The sequence below is a fragment of the Balaenoptera musculus genome, chromosome 3 (genome assembly GCF_009873245.2).
Source record: "Balaenoptera musculus isolate JJ_BM4_2016_0621 chromosome 3, mBalMus1.pri.v3, whole genome shotgun sequence".
Classification (NCBI taxonomy): Eukaryota; Metazoa; Chordata; class Mammalia; order Artiodactyla; family Balaenopteridae; genus Balaenoptera; species Balaenoptera musculus.
The window spans coordinates 54,471,266-54,495,184 of record NC_045787.1 but is presented as its reverse complement, the minus strand read 5'-3'; the positions used below and the strand labels follow the sequence as shown (position 1 = coordinate 54,495,184).

General features: G+C 39.4%; 1 protein-coding gene and 1 pseudogene across 3 annotated transcripts in view; one reads left to right on the top strand and one right to left on the bottom strand.

Moving 5' to 3' along the window:
- LOC118893564 (NLR family apoptosis inhibitory protein) overlaps positions 1–19,460 on the bottom strand; it is a 39,450-nt gene extending 19,990 nt beyond the window's left edge. The window contains exons 1-7 of one of the 3 annotated variants that reach the window (XM_036849241.1): positions 19,217–19,460; positions 16,148–16,721; positions 14,314–14,413; positions 10,421–10,502; positions 9,266–9,317; positions 7,371–7,490; positions 5,435–5,534 (exon numbers count right to left, since the gene is read on the bottom strand). In XM_036849241.1, coding sequence (XP_036705136.1) covers positions 5,435–5,534; positions 7,371–7,490; positions 9,266–9,317; positions 10,421–10,502; positions 14,314–14,413; positions 16,148–16,718 — 1,025 coding nt within the window. In that variant the 5' untranslated portion in view covers positions 16,719–16,721; positions 19,217–19,460. The remainder of the gene's footprint in view (positions 1–5,434; positions 5,535–7,370; positions 7,491–9,265; positions 9,318–10,420; positions 10,503–14,313; positions 14,414–16,147; positions 16,722–19,216) is intronic. The other 2 variants (XM_036849242.1, XM_036849243.1) reach the window with 2 other exon arrangements.
- Positions 19,461–20,881: 1,421 nt separating this feature from the next.
- Positions 20,882–23,919, top strand: LOC118892488 (annotated as a pseudogene).

Below are 23,919 nucleotides of genomic sequence, written 5' to 3'. Positions count from 1 at the left end.
CAATAGCAAAGATCAATAAAACTAAAAGTTGGTTCTTTGAGAAGATAAACAAAATTGATAAGCCATTAGCCAGACTCATCAAGAAAAAGAGGGAGAGGACTCAAATCAATAAAATTAGAAATGAAAAAGGAGAAGTTACAACAGACACCGCAGAAATACAAAGCATCCTAAGAGACTACTACAAGCAACTTTATGCCAATAAAATGGACAACCTGGAAGAAATGGACAAATTCTTAGAAAGGTATAACCTTCCAAGACTGAACCAGGAAGAAACAGAAAATATGAACAGACCAATCACAAGTAATGAAATTGAAACTGTGATTAAAAATCTTCCAACAAACAAAAGTCCAGGACCAGATGGCTTCACAGGTGAATTCTATCAAACATTTAGAGAAGAGCTAACACCCATCCTTCTCAAACTCTTCCAAAAGATTGCAGAGGAAGGAACACTCCCAAACTCATTCTATGAGGCCACCATCACCCTGATACCAAAACCAGACAAAGACACTACAAAAAAAGAAAATTACAGACCAATATCACTGATGAATATAGATGCAAAAATCCTCAACAAAATACTAGCAAACAGAATCCAACAACACATTAAAAGGATCATACACCACGATCAAGTGGGATTTATCCCAGGGATGCAAGGATTCTTCAATATACGCAAATCAATCAATGTGATACACCATATTAACAAATTGAAGAATAAAAACCATATGATCCTCTCAATAGATGCAGAAAAAGCTTTTGACAAAATTCAACACCCATTTCTGATAAAAACTCTCCAGAAAGTGGGCATAGAGGGAACCTACCTCAACATAATAAAGGCCATATATGACAAACCCACAGCAAACATCATTCTCAATGGTGAAAAACTGAAAGCATTTCCTCTAAGATCAGGAACGAGACAAGGATGTCCACTCTCACCACTATTATTCAACATAGTTCTGGAAGTCCTAGCCACGGCAATCAGAGAAGAAAAAGGAATAAAAGGAATACAAATTGGAAAAGAAGAAGTAAAACTGTCACTGTTTGCGGATGACATGATACTATACATAGAGAATCCTAAAGATGCCACCAGAAAACTGCTAGAGCTAATTAATGAATATGGTAAAGTTGCAGGATACAAAATTAATGCACAGAAATCTCTTGCATTCCTATACACTAATGATGAAAAATCTGAAAGAGAAATTATGGAAACACTCCCATTTACCATTGCAACAAAAAGAATTAAAAAAAAAAAAAAAAAGATAATTTTTAAAGCAAAGATATAACACTATATTGTGAGATTTAGAATATATGTGATGTAAAAATATATGAAAACAAAATCATAATAGGAGGGGGAAAATAGAAGTATACTGTTATATGGTTCATACATTATATGTCAACTGTGATAATATTATTTGAACATGACTGTGATGTGTTAAATATGCATTATGTAGATTCTAGAGCAGGTACTAAAAAGATAAAGATGTACATCTAAAAAGCCAACAATAGAGATAAAATGGAATACTAAAAAATACTCAAATGCAAGTCAGGAAAAGAAGAAGAAACAAAGAAGAGATGGGATAAATAGAAGACAAATAGCAAAATAGTAGATTTAAATCCAACCATATTAATAATTATATTAAATGTAAATGTTCTAAACACTCCCATTAGAAAACAGATATTGGGGAATTTCTTGGGGGTCCAGTGGCTAGGACTCTGAGCTCTCACAGCCAGGGGCCCAGGTTAGATCCCTGGTCAGGGAACTAAGATCCCATGAGCTGGCAATACGGCCAAAAAAACTCAAACAAACAAAAACAAACAACAACAACAAAAAAGAAAGCAGATATTGTCAGACTGTTAAAAAAAAGCAAGACCCAACTATGTTGCCTACAAGAAACTCACCTTAAATATAAAGTCATAAATATAAAGTCATAGATTAAAAGTAAAATGATTTCGGGAATTCCATGGTTGTCCAGTGGTTAGGACTCGATGCTCTCTGGGTTCAATCCCTGGTCGGGGAACTAAGGTCCCTCAAGCCACGCAGCGTGGCCAAAAAAAAAAAAAAGTAAAACACTTTCAAAAAAGGTAGTATCATGTAAAAACTATACAAAAGCTGGAGTAGCTACATATATTAATATCAGATAAAGACTTAAGAATAAGGAGTACTATGAGAGATAAAGAGGGCCATTTCATATATTCTCTGAATATGAAAGAGGAAAGGGCAAAGAATAGCCAAGATATGGTCCTGAAGAAAAAGAACACGGAAACTGTATGGGAAAATATGAAAATATGCTCAACATTACTAGTAATTAGATTGACCAAAATTAAAATTTGGGCAATACTAAATTAGTGAGGAAGCAGACAGAATGGAAACATCTATGCTAGTGAGAATATAAATCAGTACAACCACTTTAAGAAAAGTTTTGCATAATCTAGTAAAGTTGAATATGTGCAAACCCTATTACACTGCAATTCCATGGTTGGTTATGCATCCTGGAGAAACACATATGAGTACTGGGAATTATGTACAAGAGGGTTCATAGTGGCATTATTTGAATTGCAACACTCTGAAAACAACCCAGATGTTGAATCGAGAATAGAATGGATAAATTATATATTCATAAAACAATATACTATATAGCAATGAGAACAAGTGAACTACAACTCTATACATAATTATGAATGAGTCTCAAAAACTTTGTGTAAAGTTTGAGTAAAATAAGTCAGTCATCACAGAAAAACCATGCAGTATGCTTCCGTTTATTTGAACTTCAAGAATAGGCAAAGTTAAATGTGTTTAATGATACACATGTAGTTGGTGAAACCATTAGGAGAAGAAGGAACAATTAACCCAAATTTCAGGATCATGTTTACCTCTGAATTGGAGGGACAAGGATATAATCAGAATTGGGAAGGTGGGCACACAGTAGCATTCTAAGGACTTGATAATATTCAATTTCTTAACTTTAGTGCTGGGTTCATTTGTTTCTTTGTTAATTGTCCTTTAAATCATACATAAATATTTTAGGTACTCCTTTAAATGCATCGTAATTTGTGATTTTAAAAAAGAGGCAGAAGATTTGAGCCTCACATGGAGCACCAAAAGACAAAAACAACAAAAAAACCAGAAAACAAACAAACAAAAAAGGCAGAGGAAAAATAAAAAGCCATACAAAAAGGGAGTTGATAGAGTCCAAAAGAGGTTCTAAATAAAATTAGACTGCATCCTAGCTTATTTTTCCAAGAATTAAGAAGAATATCCCCACTGTTTAAAAATTTACAAAATACTAAATCCAAATAAGAAAGAAAAAAACACAACTACTTCTGTCAAAACACCTTCAAAACTGTATCCTCTTTAGCATCTTAGAATTAGATGGAAGTATTTAAGACCTGTTTGTATTAATATTTATTTCTGGAAGAGCACTTACTAATTACAAAGTGAAAACAAAAAAATGTTCTCTTACAGTTGAACATTTTTGAAGAGTTTGGTGAGTGAAAAATAAGCCAAAAAAAAAAAAAAAGGTTAAAGAGCTACAGAAAATAAATATTAAAAAGTAGCCATTTATTCATGAAATTTTAGAACACTAGAAACAAACAGAAAATCCTAAATGCATCCAGGATGGGAAAAAGTAGTTTGCAATAAAAGGATTAAGAATCAGAAAGACATGGAATTTCAACAGCAGTATTGGAAGCTATTAGAAAATATAGCAATGTCTGTACAACTTAGAATTAGAATGACTTCCAACCTGGAATTCTATAACTAGCTAAACTACCAAATGAGTGTGAGAAAAAATATATAAATATTCAGATATATGCATTAAATGGAAGCTAAAAACATGTATCGCTTATGCAGTCTTTCCCAGGGAACTGTGGAGGAGTGTTCCAAGGTGAATGAATAGAGTGAAGTAAGTCAGAAAGAGAAAAACAAATATCATATATTAACACATACATGTGGAATCTAGAAAAATGGTATAGATGATTTTATTTGCAAAGCAGAAAAAGGAATAGAGAACAAATGTATGGATACCAAGGGGGAAGGGGGGGTGGGTGGGAGGAATTGGGAGATTGGGATTGACACACATACACTATTGACACTATGTATAAAATAGATAACTAATGAGAACATACTGTATAGCACAAGGAACTCTATCGAATGCACTGTGATGACCTAAATGGGAAGGAAATCCAAAAAAGAGGGGATATATGTATATGTATAGCTGATTCATTTTGCTGTACAGCAGAAACTAACACAATATTGTAAAGCAACATACTCTGATAAAAATTAATCAAAAAAATAAAAAGACATAATCCAATTCCACAATTAAACAAAACAAAACAACAACAAAGTGAGTGAATAAACCAAGAAGAGGATGACAGTAGATCCAGGAAACAGGAGCTACAACACAGGAGAGAGGCAATAGGAATCCCTAGAATGACCGTGAAGAATGATCCCAGGATCCTAGGGTGACTACAGGACAAATAGTTCATATTGAAGCAGGTCAGAGACTTCACAACAGACTCCTTTAAGAAAATGAAAATGGTGGGCTATCTTACAAGTTTGAATGACCGGAGAGAAGATTTAAACATTTGGGAGAATTTGAAGATGAACTGGTGCTAAATACATTTTAAAACTAAGAAAATGGGTATATTTTTTAAAAAGGAAAATAACAAGTGTTGGCGAGGAGATGGAGAAACTGAAATACATACATATATATACACATATACGATTACATATATCTCAGCCATAAAAAAGAATGAAGTACTGATACATTCTACAAGACAGATGAACCTCAAAACATTGTGCTAAGTGAAGCCAAATACAAAAGATCATATTACATGCTTCCATTTACATGAAATATCCAGAACAGTAAATCTATAGAGACAGAAAGCCGACTGGTAGCTCTAAGGAGCTAGGGTGCACTGGGGAGATAGGGAATGACTGCTTAATGGGTACAGAGTTCTCTTTTGGGATAATGAAAATGTTTTGGAATTAGCAGTGGGTGCTTGCATAACATTGTGCATGTACTAAATGCCACTGGACTGTGCACTTTTAAATAGTGTATGTGTGAATTTCACCTCAAAAACCAAAAAACTAAGCAAACATACTAATAAGACAATTGTTACTTACTACAAAAATTGGAAGTGGTACAGGGAGGGAAGGTAAATTATTTATTACTAGGCTCCGCCTTTATGAAGTCATGATAATGTAAACATGTAATGTGAAAATAATGATCGAACCAAAACTGTGCTGTGACTATAGTGAGAGGAAGGCTAGATGGGAAAGGGGTCATGAAAGCAAGGGCATGAAAGAGAGAAAGACTCATCCTTCATCGTAAGAATCAGAGAGGTGGGCAAAGACTTAATCAGAATATAAAATGAGGGGAAAATTGCTAAAGTATCAATACATCCAGATTCATAGACACTAAACATTCATTCCACTCACTTGGGAAAATATTTGGTGTGTCCTTCTAATGGGTCATCACCTTCCTCGAACTTATACAAACATCCTCCACAGGAAAAACACTGGACGGTGTCGCTTTTACCTAGAAGTAAGGAAATTTGATCAGTGCCACTGGCCAGTGTATTTGTCAAGTGACACACATAATAACTACCAGGCCTTTATTAGCAAAACCCTACTTGCACTTTCAATCAGATTTTGTGACAAAGTCACAAACTGGGTCACCAGTGAGGAAATATTCTATTTAGGGCTCTTCTCTCACCAATGGGGTCATGAACAAGTATCATTCAATGTTTCTATGTACCTGTACCATGCACTGATTAACACCCTCTCCCTGTCCCCTCCTCATTCTATGGAGCAAGAGATTTGCAAATCAGAATGTGGAATTGAAGTTCCATGAAGGAAGAGATTTTTTCCTGTTTTGCTCCCTAATGAATCTCATGGACCTAGAAGAGTGCCTAGGACTTACTAGGCACTCAGTAAGTTATTTATTTAATGAATAAATCAGAAGGAAAATATTTGGAGCTCAGGAAAATATATATGAGCAAATATAGCAACTCTCATGTAAGTAAGTTCGTGAAGAATCAAATGCCTCTTACTACATTACTGCTAGGTTTATCCCACTAGAAGTAGGATCAAGTCTTCATGTGAGACTCTATTTCTTTGGACGGAAATTGGCATTTGGATCTGCCGAAAGACTGAACTAGAAATGGAGCATGCACCATCTTCCTTCTCTTCTTGGACTCCTGTAGGCATTGTAAAGCCAGAGCAGAGGAAAACCTCCCTTTGTGTCTGGATAACAATAGGAGGTCCTAGAGCTTGCAAGACCCCGAAAGGGTGAGATGCCTAGGATTTGTGGGGAGAGGAGGAGGCTCAAAAGGAAGAGGGTGAGGACACTGGACAGAGGGTCCTAGAGGAAGGCTGGCAAGAGGAAGACAGAATGGAGAGAGCAGGAAGAAAGGGTGGAACACCGCCTTTCCAAATGCTTAAGACTGTGAGGCATTAAGATTTTTTTCTACCAATGGAACATGTCTGTTAGTTCGAGTGAACACTACATTCCCCTACTCTGTACTGCTCTGTGGTATTCTTGACTTGACCCCTCTGTAAAAGGTCCACATGGACCTCCACTGTAACTTAGCATGTGTGTTTGGTCTGAAGAAGGCCAGCAAGTTCCCAGGAAGGACACAATATCCTTTCACCTTATTGTACCTCTGGCAGAGGTTTAGCTGAGGGGAACCTGCCTGCTCTTTGTGTATTACAGAGTGGAACTCCCTGATGACCAGCAGCTCAAGAGAGAATACTATGAACCGACGGAAGATTCTACATGCTTAGGAATCATTAAAAGGAATTTCCTTACTTTCTCTTCCAAGGAGTGTGTGGCAAAAACCGCTATCCACACTCCTAGTTATCTCTCATTCTCCCATAGTAACAGAAACCCCAATTTTCAGCTGGGCACATTGCTACCCAGAAAAAAAGTTAAACGTCCCAGCTCCTCTTATAGGTAGGTATGGCCATCTGACACAGAAAGGAAAGGGAATATATAAGGAATAATGAGGGAATTCCCTGGCGGTCCAGTGGGTAAGACTCGGCGCTCCCAATGCAGGGGGCCCGGGTTCAATCCCTGGTCGGGGAACTAGATCCCACACGCATGCCGCAACTAAGAGTTCACATGCCACAACTAAGGAGCCCGCCTGCCACAACTAAAAAAAAAGATCCCGCACGCCACAATGAAGATCCCATGCGCTGCATCTGAGACACGGTGCAGCCTAAATAAATAAATAATTGTTTTTTTTTAAAAAAAGGAGTAATGAAAAGAAGTAGGGATTGTTGAGCTTAGTTAAATATGAGCCCAGGATCATGAAGTGTATGTGGGGTTTAAATGGGCAGCAAGGCAAGAGCTTGGGGCAAACTGCTGACTCACCTAAGTAGAAAAAACCTGCGTTGGCCAGAGCTGCAGCTCCCACAGGGGATGCCTGGGGCCAGTTCTTGAAAGAGTCCAGTCGGAGTTCTTCGTTAGCAAAGATGTTGCCATTGCAACACACTTGAATAAAAAGCATATGGTGAGACCAGCAAGCTTTGATATTGCAAGTATCAGTGTTTGAGTTATCCTTTCACATTTACAGACAGAATGATATGTTTGGCGTTTGCTTCAATATAATTGAAGGAGGGAATTAGAAAAGAAGAAACAGGCAAGGCCAGACTGACCACATGTTGAAGCAGAGTGGTGGATGCATGGTAGGGATTTACTATGGTCTTATTTCTATATAGATTCAAATTTTTTTATAATAAAATATTTTCTAATTATCTTTTCATCATATAGCATCAGGATAAAGCAAGAAAAAGCTAGAGGAGCTTCCCTTCCACCCCAAGTTAGTATCAGATTTGAGAAAGACAAATTTGCCTTGCAGCTCCCTTAAGAGCAGGCAGATTTGTTTCTTGCCCTTTGGGTGTCCACTCTATGGGGTGGTTTCTATTAGACTTTCCACATTGGGCTGCCCCTGGGGTTTGGTTCCTGTCTTCTGCACCCTTTGAGGATTTGAAAACCAACTTATGTTTATTAAATATGTTAATAAAATTAGATACTGCGAAACTCCTTAAGATGAAAGCTTGCTTCATTATTCCACTTAGCCCCAGGATTCCTGCTGTCACTTGAGTTTTAATTGGAACATGACTTAATGTACTGGAAAAACCTCAGTCTTTTCCTCCTGTGTGTCTCCTTTATTCTCACACTACTGTCCCATTCACGATACTTCTGACACAAGATGTATGGGGGTTTTCTCCCAGTAAGCCATTCTCTGCAACACCAGCTGGGTGTCCTACAATTTAACTCTGTTCCAACACTGTCTGCTTAGTAGTGTCAGATCCTACAGGTTAAAGGCTCAATCCCGTAACACTGCTCCTACCCCATTGCATTTGTTAGAGTGGATCACAGAACTCGGAGAAACACTTAGGTTTGTTTAGTAAAGGATACGATCAAGGGTACAGATGAACAGCCAGATGAACTGGCTCACAGAGCGAGGTCTGGGGGCTTCTACCCTCGCGGAGCTGGGATGTGTCACACCCCCAGTGTGGGTGTGTTCACGTACCTGAAGGCTCCTGGAAACCTGTACGGCTGGGGTTTTTATGGAGGCTTCCTCACACAGGCACGACCGATCACTAACTCCACTTATACCCCCCTCCCTGCTCTGAAGAATAGGGGACGGGGCTGAAACTTCCAAGCTTCCAATCTTGGCTTGCTCCTTCCAGTGACCAGCTCCCATCCAGAAGCCACCCAGGAGCTCACCCAGAATCACCTCATTAGAAATCAAAGATGCTCCCAGTGTTCTTATCACTTAGGAGTCTACAAGGATTTTAGGAGCCCTGTGTCAGGGACAGCGTCGAAGATCCAGTATTAGAACAAGAGATGCACCTCATGATGTTATCACTTAGGAAATTACATGGATTTTAGGAGCTCTGTGCCAGGAACTAGGGGCAGAGACCAATATTTATTTTCTGTTATTTCACATTTGATTTCTTAACAGACACCGATCCGTGTAAGAATGTTTTCAAAACCATTTTATCCAGAAACCTTAATTGTTTTAAAGGAAATTCAGTCAAGGACCCAACCCTGACATATTTCCCTATGCTCATTTATGTTAAAAAACTAAGTTACTCCAGGAGACCAGAAATCTCTAATGAAATGTTTTTTAAAAAAATTACTATGGCACCATAAAATGAGAAGAAAAATGGAGGGGTTAAAAAAAAATTAGGCTGAAAAAAAAAAGCAGAAGAAGAAATAAACAAGCAAAGCTTTTTGAAATACGTCTGAATCTTTACCTGAAGCCATAGGTAAATCTCTCTTAACCCAGGAATTCACAAAATGTTCTCCCTGAAGAAAATTAAAACTCAAGTTATCCTACAAACTACTATGTATAAAACAAATAAGCTACAAGTATCTAATGTACAGCACAGGGAACATATCCAATATTTTATAGTAACTATAAATGGAGTATAACCTTTAAAAATTGTGAATCATTGTGTTGTACACCTGAAACAAATATTATGCATCAATACCTCAATTTTAAAAGATTCAAGTTATCGACTTGGAGCATACAACTATCTATGAATAAAAATTAAAAGAACTCCCTCCTCCACCCCCTGCCCCCAAATGAAGAGTTTCATTGGATTGAGTAGCAGTGTTGTTAGAGAATTATTCCTTTAATTATTATTTCTATTAATGTTGTAATTTTTTATGCAGTGTAAAGGGAAGAAAAAAAACTGTGAATGTTTATTTATACTCAACAGGAAGCCGTCTCCGGGTCGGTTTTTCCAGAGATCCAACTCAAGAGCTAAGTTACAAGATATCACAGAGGTCCTTTGACTAATGAGAAGTATGAGATATAGGAAGGAAACTGGATTCAGAAGGGTGGTTAGGTATTGAGTAACTGATTCTTCTCTGAAAATTGCACCCAGATTGCTCTCTGAAGAAACACTCCTCCCCCACTTTCAGGCCATGTTTTCTGCAGGGTTCTCATCTGAGTCGTGTTAGCCAATAAATTCGCTATTTTTGCCTAAGCAATTTAAGCTGGGTTTTCCCATCACCTGTCACTAGGGAAGCCTTCCCGATAGAGCATAAAGTAACCAGCTCTGAGGCCCGCTGTGGGTAGTGTGCAGTGGTCTGAATGTCTTATGCGGGCACTCAGATTGGGGTGGCCAAGGGAAGCTAGGGGAGGTGACCTCAGTCAAAGAGGGGAAGACTACCAGGAAGGCAGACAGACCAATCAAAAGGCAGCCCTGAAAAAAAATTCTAAGGGCTCTAGTTGACCAAGAGAACATGCTTTTCTTCAAACTGCCCAATGAGAGGTAGGGGAATGAAATAAGGGAAGAAGAAAGAAGGAGAGCCCATGACAAAAGAGTGATGCCGCCCCCTTCTCATTCAGATATTAGGTACTCAAAAGCCAACTTGAGAAAAAATTTGCTGTTGTAAATTACCGTGACACCAACAAATCCCTTGTAGCTTTGAATATACTGGGTAATTTCCTCTGAGGATTTCTTACTTTGAAGAAATTCACATCTATAATTAATAAACAGAATTAAAATTTACCCTGATACTGTAATAGAGATGTCCTGTATCTTTATATAACTGCAGTGACACAATGAACATTTGTTAAAACTTACTGCATTGTATGCTTTAAATTGCTCAATTTTATTTTACTTTGATAAAACTGTCAAAAAATTTACCCCAAAACTTATGACAATTATCATTATTCTCATATAATTATTATTTCCATTAACAACATGTGTAATAATTTAAAACTAAATCTTCAGATTATCTTTTCTCTTGAAACAAAATATAATTCAATCAAAGAGACAGATTTACAGTAATATATAGACTGGAGGGGTTTTTTTTTTTGTTAAATTAAACTATGGTGACTATATCTAGTTCCTGTGGTTAAATGAAAGTTACTGGCAGTAAGGATAACAAACAATAATAAATTTCATCCACTGAAAAACATATATCACTACTCTGTAAAAAAATACAATGGAAATTAAAAAATTGAATTTTTTAAAAAGAGCATATGGAATACATTTTAAAAACACATCCCTTTCCACAAAACAGAAGCAATTTTTAAGTTAACTTTAAAAAAAATCTCTCTCATTCAAATGTAAGGTTCCTTTCTAGTGATGTTATAGTAACATGAGGGCTGAGAGTCAGGAGGCCAGAATGTTAGTCCCAGTTCTGCCACTAACGGGAAGTAATCAATCTTGCCACTGTTCTCTTGTACAGACATGAGAAAGTGAACTCCACTAGTTGCGTCATATATTGCTCCAGGGCCACCACTCTGGGTAGCTAAGGTCCCCAGGTTTTAGGTGTACAGATCCTTCTGAGGAGCGCCCCAAACCTGTACGCAACCCAAATCCGTACACAATCCACATAGCACACGACGGACGGGGCCCTCCCCACATGCTTAGTGTGGATTGAGAAGGTGCTCGATAGATACTACTTCTTTAAAAAAATACAACAAAGGGCTTCCCTGGTGGCACAGTGGTTAAGAATCCGCCTGCCAATGCAGGGGACACGGGTTCGAGCCCTGATCCGCAAAGATCCCACATGCCGTGGAGCAACTAAGCCCTTGCGCCACAACTACTGAGCCTGTGCTCTAGATCCCGCGAGCTACAACTACTGAGTCTGTGCTCCAGAGCCCGTGCTCTGCAGCAAGAGAAGCCACCACAATGAGAAGCCCGTGCACTGCAATGAAGACCCAACACAGCCAAAAATAAAATAAATAACAAATAAATTACAAATATATACATAATGTTTAAAAAAATACAATAAAGATCAGCTTATTTTATTTATTTACAATTATTTAGTACACTGAGTACTATGTTTTAAAGAGTAGGAGTAGACTCAGACATTGTGTCCATAGTTTATAAAAGCAGCAAACAAAGCCAAAATTAATGCCCAAACAGCTAAGGTTAGAGCACAACCAACAAGAAACTGGGGAATTCTTAGTTCTAATTCCAGCTCTGAAATGTATTGGCTAAGCATAAGCTCATGATGACAAACAGGTGGAAGGTGAAACGGTCATGGAATACACAGGAGTTTTTACAAGGCATTTGCTCCATATACTTTACTTATCACCCTTATAACAACCCTACCAGCTATGGATTATCATTTTCATTTTTACACACGAGACTCAGAGGGTCAGTAACGTGGCTAGGGTCGGGGGGTCAGGAAGCGGCCGACTCTGTGTATCTGTGAGCCTCTGTGCTCTGCCCTGCCCTTTGTATTGATAGCAGCAGACCTTAGCTTCTTCCACCTCTGGAGCTGAGTGCTGGACTCACATCTTCTCCCTATGCTTCTCACCTTTCCCTCAGTCCTACGTCAGAGAAGGTGTACCAGGGCCACCCAAGACAGGATGTGCAACTCTTGTTGGTGTTAGACCATCACATGATGGTTGATGTGAATGGTGCTGCTGGGAGTTGCCCAGTGTATAACCCAGTGACACTAAGCATTGTGGCCATGAGAATAAGTGAAGCATTGGCTAAGGCTACAGCTACGACAGGTACCCAAGAGCCAGGGCTGATATTCACTCGGTACACACCCATGTAGTTCACTGCCAACACTCAGTATGATTGGCTGGGTGGCTATTCTTGATTGGTCAAGGAACCAGAATGACATTCAAAGTATTTAACCATCTGGCTTCCTGTATCCCTATAACTGTCTCATCTGCTTGTCAGGAAGAGCTCCCCTCCCTTTCCAATCTCCCTATCCATCTCTCTCTCTCCCCCTCTTCCTTCTCTCCTTTGTTCCCTTCCTCCCTCCCACCCCCTCACTTTCTTTTCAACCATAAAAGAAATACACATTTGTTTCCCAGAATTTAAACAAGATAGAAGTGAACAAAGTAAAATATGAAAATCCCTCTCCACCTCATCTCCTGACAAACCCAAACCTCAAGAGTTCGATGGTTTGGTTTGTATATTTTCTTAACTTTTTCTATATATATTTCAAACAAGTCCATATATAGGTTGAATGGTTTTAAAGGCTTATACTACACATTATTTTGCATATTGCTTTTTTCACTTAACATATCAGACACATTTTTGTGAGCATGGCTGTCCATGTGAAAGATGACTTATAAACCTAAAGAACAGCCCAGTTGTTTTGTGGTTGACCTACGATCCAACCAGAAACTTCTTTGCATGTGGTAGGTGTATGACAAATATGTTAAAGAAAAAAACTATGAGCTGAAGCACACTGCTAGATCCAATTATTAGATTATAGGAAATACAGGAAGTAGAGAAACATGTTAAATGACACCACAGAAACATTCAGCCAAACATAGAGTGTAGGCAGTTTTACAGGACAGACTACATGGCTCCTTTCATGAGTAAGTGACAAGAAAAAGTCAGGGAGGAGGAAATCTATAAATTAAAAATCTTGAGATATATCAACTAAATGTAATGTATGGACCTTGTTTGGATCCTGATTCAAATCAACCAATGGCAAAGAGAAAGTGAGTTGGGGGGATGTGGACATTTGAACACTGTCTCAGATATTTGATGTTATTGAGGAATTACTGATAATCCTCTTTAGAAGACAGAATGATACTGTGGTTATGTTTCTTTAAAATATTCTTATATTTTAGAGTTATATACTAAAATATCAACAAGTGACATTATATGATGTCTGGGATTTGCTTTAAAATAAGTTGGTTATTTTTATTTCTGGGGAAGAAGTGGGTGAGAGATGGATGAAATAAGATTTGGCCATGTGTTGATAAGTGTTCTCTCTACTTGTATATGAAATTTTCCAAAATGAAAGTTTTAAAAATTGTTAAAGGAATGAATCTGTATTTGGTAGATACAGTCACGTAGAAAATACTAGTAAACGTAACATTAGAAATAATTTTTAAAAACACTTCATTTTCTAAGCAGAGAACTCAAGACCATTGTAATAATCAAAACTCTTACTGAGTTTTTGAAATACAATGTTTTCATTTGGTATATATTCAGCAGTGCATGCAACCATTTGTAATAATGTTTTAAACATTGTCTTACTTTCCAACTTCCTTTATGTACCATTTTACATCATCCCTATGAAAATTATTCATGTTTATTAAGGCAGATCCTGAAACTTATACTTGGCAAAACATATCTTAGTATTTTGGATAATAAAACAGTAAGAAACTATTTTGAAATTATATAATTAAAAATTTTCACAATATCATCAGGGCTTTCTTGCTTGAATAAATCCTGGAGTGTTCCAATTTAGGAGAGAGAAAGATCAAAACTGAAGGTTCTACTCTGAGAAGGTGACTCTTGCCTTTAGTTTTGTTTTGTCTTAAAAAAAAATTACAAGCAAAAAATATTTATCTACTTACTTGGGGAACCACTTGGCATGTTCCTTCCAGGGATCATCATCATCTTCCCAATTTCCTAAACAGCCACCACAGGAAAAGCACTGTACAGTGTCACGTTTACCTGCATATGAAGGAAGACACTTAGATTGCCCGGCAACAGCGCCATGGGATGGTCCAGAAGGGGTGTCTCCAGAAGTTGACTGCTCTGTGCATGAATGAGACACGCTCCATCCCATCTGCCCACTCACACTCTCATCTGGCTGAATCCTCATCCACAGCCCCACTGCCCTAAGTGACCATTTCCGAAGCCTGGGACCCCACCTCTCAGATGTGGCCCACACAGAACTCTAAGCTGTTGGACTCAATATGACCCCTGAAGTAGTGGGGAAGCAGAGGAATCCCCGTACTCATGAAGTAAAGCGCAGTTAGAAGACCTAAGCTGTAGCTTTGCTATGAAATTTCAGTGGAAACTTAGGCACATTCCTTTTTTTTTTTCTTCACATTTGACATTTGTATTTGACAAGTATATTTTTCTTTTCTGACAATTGTTTTTAGGGAAACTACAAAGGGATCAACTCACTAGCTTTCAAAACTAAGAAGAAAACTTACTTGAGATTTAAGGCATTTTGAGATGTAAATGGTACACAAACTGGGAGGCAAATTACAATCAAACTACAGACTCCAACCTTTTTGAACATGACAGAAAGATCCGTTTTTTCTGTGTTTTACTCTGCTTCAGTCTCTATGTCAATTAGGACATTAACTATAACATCTTGAAGAAATAAGTGATAAGCACACTGTGACATCTGGGGAATTCTATACCAGAAATCTCTTAAATTTTCTTCTTGGGTCCAACTTGGGTAACACCATCAAGGTGAATATCTTCAGCTTCTGCTATTAATTAATTAACAATGGTAACAACATTTCATATATCCAACATACACTGTGTGCCAAGCACTATGCAGTGTACCTGTGATGAATTGAAATATTTTCTTTTTTTTTAAACTTTTATTTTATATTGGAGTACAGCTGATTAACAATGTTGTGATAGTTTCAGGTGCACAGTAAAGTTACTCAGCCATACATATGCATATATCCATTGTCCCCCAAACTCCCCTCCCATCCAGCCTGCCACATAACATTGAGCAGAGTTCCCTGTGCTATACAGTAGGTCCATGTTGGTTATCCTTAGGCACATTTCTTAAACTCTTTGAGCCTCAATGAAGTCAACTGTGAAATGGGGGAAAAGGGCAAGTTTGTCAGATTAGTATTAGTGCTTAATCCGTGCCTAGCATCAAGTAGGTACTCAGTAAATGATAGCTGTTTTTGTTATCACAATTCTCACTCAGATCTGTCATAACATTTATGGCGTGGCTAGGATAATTCAAACAAAGTACAATTTTCTGAAATGCAACTTGCCCTATATGTTAGAGTTAGCTTTAAGGTTAAAACAAAAACAAAAACAAAAACCCTACAATACTGCTGCAATTAAAAGAATCAAAGAAAGATCATTTCAGAGCAGCAAAAGGAGGATGGGTGAGAAGGAGACTGGGGTCAGGCTGACCTCACAGCTTATTTTCAGGGCCTTAGAAATCCAGTCAAGTATTGTCTAAGGTCCAAAATTTTAGGAAAAGTCACTTTCTTATTTTTTATATATTTTTGGTAAATTGATGTGTTGTACTACACATAAAATAAAGCTAAAGTGAAATTACTGAAGTTGAATTTTAATAAAAGAGACCTTATACCTAATATAACACATCGACCAAGTGAGGAAAGATTTACAAAATATTGCAACTGAAATATGGAACCTAAACTTAATTCCAGCAAAATATTTCAGAAAATGACTTCAAACTACCTGTAAAGACAAAGCCAGCAGCTGAGAGCTCCCTTGGGGCTGTCCCTTGGGCATAAAATGGCCATTTCTTGTAGGATTTGAGTCTGGTCTTCTCTTCTTGGTATCTTGCTTTGTCGTCCCTCCTCAACTTGTTCTCTGGATTCTTTACTCTTATATCATACTTGGCAATGTTACCAACATCTTTGCCCAAAAGGAACTCGCAATCCGGATGGAACTTCTTATGGTCTTCTATGGGGAGTCTCTGGGGGCCGGTACCAAAGAGGATTAAGCTACAGCAGAAGCACTGAACCCCAGATTTTATGCCAGTGAAATAAAACCCAGCCGCTGCCATCTCCTGGGGTGTCCATGCACTGTAGTCATCATAGGTCACAAAAGTCTTTAACCTTTTTGCTTCACTACGCATTTGGGAATTAAAGCCTTTTTGCATTTTTTCTCGTTCTTTCTGCTCCTCTTCTTCTACTTCCTTTACATATTGAAGCATATCTATGCCTAGAAGACCAGACAGCTCCGGGAGCAAAGCATAATCAAACTGGGAAATCCTCTCATCAGGGGCTTTCTCCTGGGTGGCCATTTTCTGAAAAGGGGAAGAAAATGTTCATGAACATCGCCACCTGGTTTACTAGTCCTGAGGTTTGTTTCAGCCCTTTATTCTTTCCGTTTTTTCTTCTGAATAACATTGATCTTCTGCTCATCATTTAGCCCAATTCAGAGCAAATATGCTAGTAGGTCTGTGACAGCAGACCTTTATCCTGCCCTCAACAGTAAGGTCACCTATGGAGTCCAAACAGTTGGAGGCCCCCTTATCACAGCATCAATTGTCACTTAAGTTAAAGGCATAAAATAGGGGATACCCATATCATCATATAACGAGTTCAAAGATGCGTGCTTGCATTCTCAACATTTCAAGAATCAACAAGGTATTCCATTTAATACCTACAGGTGGAGTTGGATATTTCCACTCTACCAGCTTTGCTTTATGTGCCCCGCCTTAATCCAGCTCAGCTGATTTAGAATTTGCCCATCTACCCACATTTCTGCAACGGCTGCAGCTAATTGAAGATCTTGATTAAGCCCAAGCATGCCCTTCATTTGGCAGTACCTAATGCAAGGAAAAGAGCTCCTTTGTCACTAATATGTTCAGTACATTTCAGCAATGGTTCCTCAGGAAGCTCTATCAGCCCACAAGGTTACTTGGCTTTTTGACTGAAGAGCTCCTTCATTTCAGTTGTCTCTTCATGCCCTCTCCCGTAGAGTCCCTTTAGTGGATATCAGATGAGGGTCACATTCTGAACAAAAGAAATGTCTGCCCAATTCTCCCTCTGGTATCATGTTCCTTCCTTTTACAGAAGGAACCAGCCAAAGCTTGGTGGACTTGGAAGCCTAGGGCTCTTTCTTAGTACTTTCATTTTGCCAAAGCAGCCCAAACCATGAAAAGTGGGGAAGAGATTTAGAACCAGGGATGCCAGGCTGGCTGCTGAGGCCTTCCTTATTTGCCTCACTATTCTTGGCTGACTTCCCCTCTGTCCATATTTCTGTTTTAACTCATTTAGCTGCTTCTTCTGGCTCTGGATCTATCACCTTTAAATTCCATTGCTGGTGGCGGGGGAGGGATAAATTGGGAATTTGGGATTAACAGATACCCACTACTACATATAGAATAGATAAACAACAAGGATCTACTATATAGCACAGGAAACTATATTCAATATCTTGTAATAACCTATAATGGGAAAAGAATCTTAAAAAAAAAGATAGATGTATATATAACTGAATCACTGTGTTGTACACCTGAAACATTGTGAATCAACTAACTATACTTCAATAAATTTTAAAAAAATAGTAAAAAAAAAAAAAAATTCCATTGCTGTGCTTTTCTTCCCATGAGTAATTATAGTACTAGGGCAAATTCAAACCAGGATGGCCTCAGCAGCCAACCTGGCATCAGTGGTTCTGCGTCTTTCTCCCACTTTTCATCTTTTCTTCTCCTAAACAAAGCCGGAGCCAGCATTTAAATTAAGTCAAAAACGGTTCCCGGGACTTCCCTGGTGGTCCAGTGGGTGAGACTCCGTGCTCCCAATGCAGGGGGCCCAGGTTCCGTCCCTGTTCGGGGAACTAGATCCTGCATGCATGCTCCAAGTCCGCATGCCACAACTAAAAAAAAAAAAAAAAAAAAAAGGATCCCGCCTGCCGCAACTAAGACCCAGCACAACCAAAATAAGTAAATAAATAATAAATAAATTTTTAAAAATAACAAAAAATTGTTCCCATTATCCCATTCACACTGCCAACTTCAGCAAGTACACAGGGTCAGATAACTGAAAAAACTCACAAGCCTCTACATAGTATACTTACTTCAGAATTTAATAAAGGTAGAGGATACGGGTACAAAAATAAAACCCAAAAATACAGGCAAACATCAGAGAGGTCTCAGACTCCAGCCCCAGTTTCTAGGACCCTTTCTCTGTTGTTCAGGACATGCTTCATTTTAGGTAATGAACCACCTAGATATGTGCAAGGTACCTTGGTCTCAGGGAAACCACACTGTCACCTGAGGAGGGGTCTTTTATGCCGCTCCAGTCACGTGGCCCAAAGTAGGATGCCTGACCAGTCTCAAACAAGCTGGTACGGACTGCCCCCTGGTCTCTCAGATCCTAGCACAGGGCTACATTCATCGCTAGTTAGTATGTTTCACTTAGGTTTGGCCGACAGACAACACCATGGCTCCAGGCCTCCCTGGAGATAAATAAGCACAGGGTAGCAACAAACCAGCTGGAATCAATCCTGCACTTCTACAGCGAAGTTCAGTGGTCAGTTTTGCTGGTACCCGGGGCATTTCCAGGAGGAGAGAAGATCTCCAAGGCCCTCTCCAGGTTTCATGCTCATTAATTACAAGTGCTAAGAGTACCAGTGATGCTGCTGTGTCGTGCAAAGGATTTAAATCCACATCTGTATCACTCCAGTGCCTGTCCTCTTGCCTCCAAAGAGAGAAACAAGAGCAAGAGAAATAAGAGGGTCATAAGTTTAGGTGTGGAAGAACAGCACTTTTGCCAGAGATGGTAATTTACTTACCTAGAGGTTTATCCGGAGCCCCAGTCAAATGGAAGGAGAATGCATAGTGTAAATACGAATGCTCTCTTTGTCTTTTAATGGGAAGCAGTGAGAACATATTTGAGGAACTGAAACTCAAAACAAGTTGCAGTTTTCTGAGAAATCACCAGTAAATGGTCTAGGGTGCTGAGTCAGCAGGGCTTAGTCAGGAACCAAAAGGTCTCACAAAACCTACAAAGTCCCACAGCAGAAGTGTTTTATTCTAAATAATTTAAGATTGGTTAATGTTTCTGGTGCTAGTATAAGTCTTATTTCTTTGACGGCAGTTTCCATCTTTCTGGTATCTTTTAGCATTTTCTCTTTTATCTGTGGGTTATAAAATTTCAAAGTTATCGTGTCTCAGTGTGGGTCTTTCTACATTCATTGGACCCAGTGGACTTGTTTCAAGCTGAACGTGTGGGCCTCCCATCAACCCTGGGAAATTATCTTCTATAATTTCTTTGGTAATTCCCTACTGCCTACTATTCTCTTTTCCCTCTTTCTGGTATTCCCATTATTCAGATGGAAATTTATCACTGAAGTTCTTATCTTTTTTTTTTATGAACCTCTCCTATACTGTCAAATGACAAAATTAAAACAACTTAATAATGAGTTTGTTGTCCTTTAGTCAAGGGAAAGCAATCCATAGACTGGGGGGAGCACAGTATCCCACAGCGCTGCTCCAGAGGGATGGGGGGAAAGAGTGGGTTTTATAGAGAAGAGGCATGATTGGCTAGGAGGTCGGGGATTCATTAAACGTCTAGCAGGTCCTGTTTTCTAGGGTCAGGCAAACTAGGTAAAGCTGAGTTGGAGGATTGTGATTGGTTTATATTAGGTTTCCTTGACAGGTGTTTCCTGTAAGTGCAGGCTGACTTGGGTTTAGATTTGTGACTTGGGCCGGGCCACTGAGGCAGCCCCCATTTTGTGGGTCCCGACATACAAATTATCTTTATCAGTACTAATACAAATAAAGTTCACCTGCCTCCTGAATGATATGTTTCCTCCGAGGCTAATTACCAGTTACCTTTTTGTTCATTTTTCACATTACCAACTTTCCTCAAATGTGTAATGATCCTCGGTTTTCAATTCATGTTTGAAAATTAGGCGATTTCAAAGCTGATTGATCAAAATTATGACTAAAAATTCTGATTAAAAGCCACATGAGTGTGACCTGAACCTAAGCCCTTTACTTTATGGAGAACAGATTGGGGAGCCAAGATTTACCCTGGAGAAGCCCTCAACGTCAGAGAAACACCTCAGAAAATGATTTCAAGTTAGCTGTAAAGTCAGAGCTAGTAGCTGAAAGCTCATTTGGGGTGTTCCTTGAGCATAAAATGGTCAGTTCTTGAAGTATTCTTCCTTTTGGGATGCCCAGGGCCCACCCTAGCTCCTCTAAGTCAGCTGAAACAGTTTATTCCATTTTTTTAGAAGAGAAGAATCCACTGATTTTTTACCTCAGTGTTAATAACACCTGAATATTAAATAGTCTTATGGTGGGGTAGATGGAGCCAACTGTCTCATGCAGAGACTTTAATTTAGTCTCTTGATTTTCAGCCCTTCCCATCATTCCTGTCTGCCTTCAACCTAGCATTCTGGGCCCCCAGCTGCTCCAGGGTTCTGTACAATGTACAGTCTCCCAGGGGTTACATGTGTATTCAGGCTGTGGGCTCCTTTGGTCTGTTTCACTGGTTACTAGTATTCCATTTGAGTTTCCACCTTCCAAAAATTTGTTAAGATATTCTGTATGCTGATGGTCCCCTCCTGCTTTCTTAATTTTTCTGGGTTTATAGTTTTAAAAATCATTTCAATAATATTGTGTAACTATTACCAATAATAACTAAAATTTGCTTAGAGCCTACTACTTGCCAGGCACAGTTCTAAAAACCTTAGATATGTCCATGTAATCCCTTTAACAGTCCAAATGAAGTAGCTATTTTTATTACCTACAATTTACAGATGAGAAAACCCAGGCACAAAGGGGTTCAGATTAACCAGACAGTCTGGCAACAGAGTCTGCACTTTTAACCACTGTGTTTGGCTGCCATAAAGCCTAGATATTAAGGAAAGGCAAACCCAGGTGTCCCAGAAAGCTCATACTCTCCCTATTTTGGTAGTTTAGCCAATTGCTGAGTTAGCAAGTCTTCTAGCTGTTACCAGCCTCGTCGGCATGTGAACTCATCTAGCCAAGCTCTGGTCCAACAGGGCCCTTTACCCAGCCAAGAATCCATCATTGTTAAATAGCTGACCCCTCCTAACTTTTGTATTAACACATATAACAAGGACAGTGTTTTTTTGAAACACTTTCCCTGGTATATCCAGCTGCTCCTAGACCAGCAATTCTTTTTACAGGAAGTTCAGAGGTCTGGGGAACCTCTCTGCACTGCTGACCATTCTGCCTGTAAAATTTTGCCCAATCAACCTTACTTTTCATCTATAATGTTATAGATGTTATGTACATCTGTGTCCAATGCACATTACATTTATTGTAGCACCCTGTAGATTTTGTTGCCGTTGTGAATTTTTTTTTTTTTTTACTATTCTATTTTCTAATTGAAGATGTATAGGACTCTTTCTGATCTACTTTTTTTTAATATAAATTTATTATATTTCTTTATTTTTGGCTGCATTGTGTCTTCGTTGCTGCGTGAGGGCTTTCTCTAGTTGCGACGAGCAGCGCCTACTCTTCGTTGTGGTTCGCGTGCTTCTCATTGCGGTGGCTTCTGTTGTTGCGGAGCACGGGCTCTAGGCGTACGGGCTCAGTAGTTGTGGCACGTGGGCTCAGTTGTTCTGCGGCATGTGGGATCCTCCTGGCAGGGCTCGAACCTGTGTCCCCTACATTGGCAGGGGATTCTCAATCACTGCGCCACCAGGGAAGTCCCTGGTCTACTTTTAATATATGATTGCAAATCCTCTTGAATTTTCTAAGTAGCTATTTGTATTATCTGAATATTATGATAGTTTTATCTTTTATGTCATTTCATTTTCTTGTCGAATTGAGTATATCCTTTAATATAATGTTGATTAATAACAGTGGTGGGCTTCCCTGGTGGCGCAGTGGTTGAGAATCTGCCTGCCAATGCAGGGCACATGGGTTCGAGCCCTGGTCTGGGAAGATCCCACATGCCGCAGAGCAACTGGGCCCGTGAGCCACAACTACTGAGCCTGTGCGTCTGGAGCCTGTGCTCTGCAATGAGAGAGGCCACGACAGTGAGAGGCCCGCGCACCGCGATGAAGAGTGGCCCCCTCTTGCCACAATGAGAGAAAGCCCTTGCACAGAAACGAAGACCCAACACAGCCAAAAAAAAATAATAATAATAAATAAATAAAATTTAAAAAAAAATAACAGTGGTAATAGATACCTTATTCTTGACTTTGGTAGGAATTCTTCTAAAGTTTGTAGATGTTTAGTGGATACCCTTTATCAGTCGAAAGAGCTTCCCTTTTACTTCTAGTGACAGGGAAAACTTCTGCACAGCCTTAATTGGAAAAAGATATACATATCACCTCTACATGGCAGGAAGGGAAAAAAATCCCCAAAGGAAGAGAAAATTTGGGTAGCCAAAAACAAACACTCACAAATGTCCACTACACGATCTGAAGAGAGGATTTGATGTTTTGAGTTTTAAAATAATACTATTTTCAATTACTTTTTCAACCAAAACATAAATACACACCTAGAGAGCAGTACAATTTAGCCATTTTAGGACATCAGTATGTACCTCATTGTGGCTTTAATGGCTTATTGGCTATTCATATATCTTCTTTGGTAAGGTGACCAAATCTATTGCCCATTTTTAAATCGGGTTGTTTAGTAGAGGGAGGATTCTGGGGTGGTGCCTGTCAGCACCAGTGTCCTCATGGTGGAATGAGCTCCCCAAATGGCTGCCACCAGCATCTCTGTCCCCAGGGAGTGATTGGAGAGATGTGAGGGGGCAACGCCACGCCTGTGAGGGACAGCCAGTGACGTCATGGCTGGCCGTCATCTGTGGAACATCTTGTCACATGAGGATAGGCACAAAACCGGATTTTTCTACCAGGCGTCTGGGGCACTTGTTTTTCAGCCATGGTCCCCAAGTCTTGGCTGAATGAAGGTGGTCAGAGCATTACTGGAAAATTGATAGACCACATGGGACAGGGCCACACCAGCTTCCCTGAACTACGAGCCAAGGCTACAGCCAGATACCAGAGTGGATCTGATTAAGAAGGCTCAGCCTATGGGGTTCCTCGCTGTTGATTTACATGTTTGGTCAGATTTCCATGGCAATGGGTCTCCCTTAGCAGATCTGATACTAAAGAGCATGGCCACTGTACTGAAACGGTCTCAGAACCTTGATAATCTTGCCATTCTCTACCTGCTTTCAGGAACTTGCCTCTGTCCAGAAGCCAGGGAGGAAGCCGGGCTCTCTGTCATCACTCTCGTCCTGTGTGGCGGCCTGAGCAAGAATCCCCTTTCTGTGCAAATGTGTGGAGACATCACTGGCAGGCCTGTGGTCCTGTCACAAGAGGTGGAATCTGTCCTTGTGAATGCTGGTCATCTGAGAGCCTGTGCCTCAGGGGATCTCACTTCTGTACAGGAGGCCATGGCAAGAATGAGCCAAGTTGGGCAAGTTGTGTTTCCTGGATGAGAGGGTAAGAGGTATTATGACACGAAATATCAAATATTCCTGAAGCTGGTTGAACACCAG